A 7205-nucleotide genomic window follows, 5' to 3' on the forward strand; every position below is an offset into this window, starting at 1 on the left:
TTTTTTCGTAAGATTTGCAGATTTTTTTTACTCTTTTCAATAAATAATTGTATAATCTTTTTTTTTTTTTTTTTGAATAAAATTGTATAATCTTTTAAAAACGATAATTAAGAAATTGTAAATTATTAAAATTCTACTAATAAAATATGGAGTTTTTTTTTCATAAATAAAAAATAGTAAGTTTATTATAACAAAAAAGATATTTAGTTGTCAAAAAAAAAAAGATATTTAGTATTAAATAGTGTAAAATAGCCTAAATTAGTCCAAAACAAATTATTGATTTCATTTTTTTTTTCAAAACACTTTTTTTCGAACTCAACCTAAATTTAATCAAAATTGGAAGTATCATAATAATATATTTAAAAAAGAAACATATTAGAAAAAAAAAAAAGGGAAATTGGAACGGTCGTAAAAAACCTAGTAAAATCTCTTTACAAATATATATAACTGTTTAATAAGGGAAATATCTCTTTTGATTGAGAAATAAGGGAAACAATAAAAAAGCAGTCTTTTACATATATATGGGTATTAATAAGAGAAGAGCAGAGGAGGAGAAAGGAGGAGGCTATGGCGGCGATGATGCTTATTCCAGATGATGTACTCTCTCAAATATTCATCCGAATCCATGATTGCCGATCTTTACTCCGATGTACCGCCGTTTGCAAGGCCTGGTTTTCTATCATCAATTCAGACCACTTTCGCCACCAAAAACAGAAACGATTATCAAACAATCTTCAACAATCACAACCATTTACCCTTTTATTTAGACATGGTCGCGTTGACAAACTAACAAAACCCTTTCCCTACCAATATTTCTCAAAAGAATCACAGACTCTACATCAGAAGAACACAAACAACACCAACATCATACATTCTCAGGATGATTATTACCTCAATTTCTTGCCTTGGCCGGAGTTTCGTTTGCTTTCGGTTACCAACGACTTGCTTCTGCTTTCACGCGAAATGGGAAAGGATTTCATGATCTGCAATCCCTTCACCAAACAATGGATTGTGATTCCCAAGACTCCTATCGACTTAACTGAAGTATTCGATTATAGCGGACACGGTGGGTTGATTTGCGAAAACAAGGATGATAAATTATTCAGGTACAGAATCATGTTAGTATGGAGGAAAGTTTATGGTGAATCTTACTTATCTGATTTTGGTCAAATAACCTTTTCTTCCGAAACTGGACAATGGAGTTCAGTAAAGAACATAACTTTACCTCACGATTTAAGCGATGAACCTCCTATTGTTTGCAATGGAATGCTACACTGGCTATCTTTGAATTATGATACTGCAATTGCTCATGGCATTATTGCCTTGGATCCCTTTCATGAAGATCCAAATTATTACAATTATATTCAATTTCCCTTAGCCTTTCCCCAAGATGAGAGGCAAAAGCGTTGGGTTAACATCCGTCTTGGACTGGTCCAGGGTCGTTTAAGGATTTCACTTGTTACCTTCTTGACTAGAAGGAAAAGGATCTTCTCTGTCAAAGTATGGGAATTGAATTATGATAATAACAATGGTGATGATGGGAAGACCACCTCATGGAGTTTGGTGCATGATTTTGAGAAGAGAGGAATTCCTTTTAAGTACAAGTATGTGGTTGTGATGGCTTTCCATCCCACCAATGATAATGTTTTGTTCATTCTATTTGATAATATTCATGTTTACCAATATGAGATTAGGGAAGAGAAGATGGAAAAGATTTATCAATTTCCAGATCCTGGTTATCTACAATTTGGAATACGCGTACAGAACTTCCCTTTTGTCTATCCATTTTGGCCTACTAAAATTCCTACCTTTCCCTCTCTCACTGTCTCAGCTCTTCATGTTTGAGACTTATGTTAATATTAGTAATATATATATATATATATATGAATGGTTGTTTTATGGTTAGTTTAATTTAAATTTATGGTTTATGCTTATCTTGGTTGGTCTATTTATTTTGATTTTCTGTTTTTCAGCATTGGATGGTTTAGAGTTTTTTCTTTTCACAAACTATAATATGTTCATTTGTTCTTGTTTACCTGTTCTTTTTTTCTTCTCATTGGACATTAATTGATACAATATTTTATATTATTATATAATATTTGTCAATTTATTTTTTGAATTTATAACTATATAATATTCTAGCAAGAAAGAAAATTTACATTTTTATATTTATTTTTTTTTATCTAATTAAAAGAAAAAATATTTTTACATTATATAAATTGAGGTTGTTCTATCTCTAAAAAAAAAAAATTAGGAGAAAAAATTTAAAAAAAAATAATGATTTTAATATAACTATTTTATATATAAATATATTTTTTAATTAAGTAATTAATTATAGAAATTAAAAATTTTATTTTATTATTTACTATTAAAAATCTATTAGTTTAAAAGTTAATATTTATAATTAATGTTTCTATATATATATGGAATACTTTTCAATACTATTACTTAAGTACTAAATAAATTTAACTATAAATATTAATTTTAATTAAATTACTTAATTAAGAAAAATATAAAAAAAATACTCTTTTTACACTATATAAAAAATATTTAAGTGAAACTCATCTTTTTTTTATTATTTTTTTTTTGCAAAAAGAAATTATTTAATTATTTATTTTTCAACCAATAAAACAATCTCATTCCACCGTAAAAATAATAAAAAAATTAATTAAATACAAAAATTATGCATAAAAACTCAAATTTTCATAATATTACTAGCACTCATAGGTGATGTGGCATACTAATATCACTTCAAATAGTTTTATCTCTTCTCTCTTTAATTCTCTAATTTTTTAATTTTTTAATTAGGTTTATAAATTTTGATTGATTAATTAATTAAAAAAATATTAACTAATTTTTTTTTAAAAAAATAAAAAATATTAACTATCTTTTTTTGAAAAATTAATAAACAAATTAAAATATATTCCTAACTATAAGTTGTATAAGTTTAATCATCTTTTTAGTTAAAATTTCTTAGAATTTTCGTTCTCAACACATACCCTCCTTTCTTTTCTGTCTTCTATGTTTTGATGATTTTTTTTCTTCTAATTTTTCTATGTAGGAGGATAGTTCCTCAAAACATATGAAAGAAAAATTTGTAATACTTTTATCTTTCCGTAATAGTACCTTTTATTTTATAATTATAAATGTATTGCATTACTTCACATGGTCTTGAGATGAGAGAGTACACAAAAAAATGTACTCACGCTCATCAAAAGCAAGTTTTATAAATTCATAATCAAAAAGTTAACCAAAGAACATGTTCGTTATTTTTTTTATTAGCATTAACAATATTGATTTTTTTTTATTTTATTATGTATTTATTTGTGATCATTAGTCTAAACTTATTTATCAATTTTTTTTTTTTGAAAGATATTTATCAAATTTTCTAATATACTAATACGAGGTACTAATACTGTATGTTTTATTAAAAAAACTATATATTTGGCATGTATTATAAAATTAATTACTTCCATTAATATTTAATTAAGAAAACATTCTCAAATTATATATATTTTTTTGAATAAAAATTATAAGATTTATTAATTAAAAATTCGTTCAAAACAATAGAATATTAATGCACTTCAGAGGAATAATCTTTCGCACACGACCTGTAGAGAAACAAGAGTATCTTGCCAAACAATGAGCCAATTTATTTGCAGATCGTTTTATAAAACACAAATCAATTCTCAAATTATATTAATAGTATATGGAAGTATAATATCCATAACAAAAATCTCTAAATTATAATAAAAAAAAATAAGAAGTTTTTATTGGTTAATTTCAATAGTATACCCTTTATTTTTCATATAAATTTTTTTCTTTAAAATTATACTTTCGTAGTATAAATATAAGTAAAACAAACTTTACTCTACTTAATCATAAATAATCAAGTTAAACAATAAATTAAGAACGTATAGTAACTTATTTTTATTTTTAAGATCATATATATACAAATTATTAATGATGATTAATACAATTAATATACGGTAATAATATTAACAATTTAAGGAGGTAAGAGGTTTGAGACTCACAATTTTTTGTAAACCTATTAATTTCTAAAAGAGACATCAATTTATTGGGGTGTGCTTGAAAAAAAACTTATTTGTGGTGAAAAACGTTAACTCTATGCTTCAAAGTTGGATTTTGATGACAAAAAAAACTAAGAAATGTAAGAAATAAAAAAAAAATATTTAAAAATCACTCAATTTAATAAAGTTTTCCATATCAAATATAAAAATTGTTAAATTCTTTTGTTCTCCACATCTTTTTCCAACACTTTCTTTATTTTTTTTTATATTCACTAAAACGACTTCCAATAATTATATTCTTATATATATTTTTTCCCTTTAAGAGTAACTTGTCTTGAATTTCTCTCTATAAAAAGGTAACTTACCCAATTAGTTTTTTTTTTTTTTTTTCTGAAAGGTTGGCCATTTTAAATTTAGATGACTTCAATTTTTTTCTTTTAGGAAAAAAGAATCATAATTATAGAATTTTTTTCATAAGATAATTGTAGAATCTTTTTTTATGGTAAGATAATTGTAATTTTTTTAATTATAAAATCTTCTAAAACCAATAAAGAAATCATAAATTATAAAATTCTACTAATAAAATATAAATTAAAAACAAAAAGTTAATTTAGATTTTTAATCTTAAATTTTGACATGTACCAAATTATGCCTATTGAACTTTTTAAGTCGTTAAAAATTTCTCTCGAACTATTGAGATTGTTAGATTCAGTACTTTTGTTCAATTTTACTAAAAAAAGTCTAACGGTAAAAATTTAGGGAACATAATTTGGTATATGTTAAAGTTCGGTGACATGATTTTGTAGATATCAAAGTTCGGGGACACAACTTAATATATGGACAATCACCACAATAACAAAATTGAATAAAATTAAACAAAACTCTTTAAATCCAATAGTCTCAATAGTTCAGTGAAAATGACAAGATTTTCCCCATTAGTGAGCCTTTATCACACAAAACCCTACAAGCACCTCGGATCAATCTGTCCCATTAACCAAATATGCCTATAAATATGACACTATATCTTCATGTAAAGGGTTTGAAAATCATTTGGTTGGTAATCAGAAAATACATTATAAACTTCATAGCCAAGAGCCAATAATAATGACTTGTGAACTAAGACTCATTAATGTCCCAATCGCGTAAAAATCTTATTTATTTTTTTTTTTAATTTTACTTTCTTTATCTTAATATTTTGTTATAATTGGTTTATGAAAAATTTGATAAATAGTAGAAATAGTATTTCTAAAAGAGACATCAATTTATTTGTGGTGCGCTTTCAAAAAAAAAAATCTTATTTATGGTGCAAAAATGTTAACCCTATGTTTGAAAGTTAGATTTTAATAACAAAAGAAAAATATAAGAAAGAAAATAAAAAAAATTCATTAAAAACCACTTAATTTATTAAAATTTTCCATATCAATATAAAAATTGATAATTCTTTTGTTCTCCACATTTTTTTCCTAACACTTTCTTTATTTATTTTTTTTTTTCTATATTCACTAAAATTGGACTTCCAATAGTTATATCCTTATATATATTTTTCCTTTAAGAGAAGTTACTTGTCTTAAATCTCTCTCTATATAAAAAAAGGTAACTTCCCCATTTAATTTATTTTTTTTAAAAGGTTGCCCATTTTAGATTTAGATGACTTCAATTTTTTTCTCGAAAAAAAATTATAATTATAGAATTTTTTTTATAAGATAATTGTAGAATCTTTTTCAGTAAGATAATTATAAATTTTTTAATAGTAAAATCTTTTAAAGTCGATAAAGAAATCGTAAAGTATGTGTTGCCTCTGATTTTGCTTAATATACGTGGACCAACCAGATAAGGACACGTGGATCAAGCAATTTACAATATTTGCTAAGTCATTATGCCATAAGGTAGCGTCCAGGACGTAACTCCCGGAGAAGGTATATGGAACTCCATATGCTCCCGGAAGCTCGAGTAACGTTAAGGCATCTCCGCGAGGTGTCAGTTTTCTCCTGAGCAATCAAGTCGCATTAAATGCCGCATGGGAGGAAGCGTGTTGGGACTGCTACACGCAATAAAGTCTGACGGCACAACCTCCAACCAACAGCTGCACAGTAATGATCATTTAAGTCTAGCGACGACTACACTGTGAAGAGTCACATCAGTCAAAAGGCAATAAGGACATTCCACATAAAAACCCTACAGCACCTAGGGATTTGACCATGCATTACCCATGGTATATTCATTGGGAATGCCCAACTTTATGGATACTTACAGATATACTTGTAAGGATAATTCTGGGGATCACCCCACCAAAAACACTATAAATACCCCCCCCCCAAAGCTCATTAAAGGGGATCGAGAATCTGGGGCTGCATATGAGCAAGTAGAGAAAATTCTCACCAAGAACATTCTATGTATTTATAAGAGTGAAACACTCCCCAAATACATTCTCTGTATTAAAGACATCCATAAATAACAAAGACTCGTGGACTAAGGCTCATTAATGCCCCAACCACGTAAAAATCCTTCTCTCAGTTTCTTACAGCTCACTAACTTTATAATATTTTATTGGTTGCCAAAAATCTCGGTCAACATTTTGGTGCTTTCATTGAGAGTTGAACTCAAGACCTCCCGCTTACCAAACGGGTGCTCTAACCAACTGAGCTATGAAAGCTACTGTAAACGAACACTTGACTTCACAAACATGGTGGAGACTAGAAGTACTCGTCAGCCTCTCCCTCTAGAAGATGCTCAAGACCCGAATGAGGAAGATGTAGCCTCAAGAGCAGCAGAGGGTTCCGAGGAAGAAGAAGGAATTCCAGATGATGACTACGAGGGAAACCTCGATGAGTATGCCTACGACGAAGGTAGTTACTCGGAGTTGGTGCTTCTCAGACAAAAAGCTATCAATCACGAAGCCGAGATCGAAGCTCAAAAAGCGCAAAACCAGAAAATGCAAGAAGTGATGCTGGCCATGCAAAAAGCCATGGAGGCGGCTGGCATTCACGTGCACCCCAAGGCAATGACCGCTGGACTTGGCAAGGAACCAGCGACGTCCTCGCCTAGTTCCCAACAGCAGAAATCTAGGGAGCCTAGCCCTATAAAGTACCCTGCTGAAGGGAACCAAACAAAAAACCCTACCTCTACCCCAGGGCGAAAGAAAAAGGCGCAGGATCCGCGAAAGGTCCGCTCAGA

The 7205-nt window shown here is 28.4% G+C and overlaps 1 protein-coding gene and 1 non-coding gene across 2 annotated transcripts; one reads left to right on the plus strand and one right to left on the minus strand.

Annotated features, from left to right (window-relative positions):
- Nucleotides 1–310: 310 nt before the first annotated feature.
- On the plus strand, nucleotides 311–1948 carry LOC115715726 (F-box protein At1g49990). The gene has a single exon (XM_030644393.2). It carries the CDS (start codon nucleotides 568–570, stop codon nucleotides 1843–1845), a length of 1278 nt encoding a protein of 425 aa, XP_030500253.2. The 5' UTR covers nucleotides 311–567; the 3' UTR covers nucleotides 1846–1948.
- Nucleotides 1949–6610: 4662 nt separating this feature from the next.
- Nucleotides 6611–6684, minus strand: TRNAT-GGU (transfer RNA threonine (anticodon GGU)). The gene has a single exon. It is a non-coding gene; the product is annotated as a tRNA-Thr (tRNA).
- Nucleotides 6685–7205: the final 521 nt, after the last annotated feature.

This window comes from Cannabis sativa, chromosome 5, assembly GCF_029168945.1.
Source record: "Cannabis sativa cultivar Pink pepper isolate KNU-18-1 chromosome 5, ASM2916894v1, whole genome shotgun sequence".
Lineage (NCBI taxonomy): Eukaryota > Viridiplantae > Streptophyta > Magnoliopsida > Rosales > Cannabaceae > Cannabis > Cannabis sativa.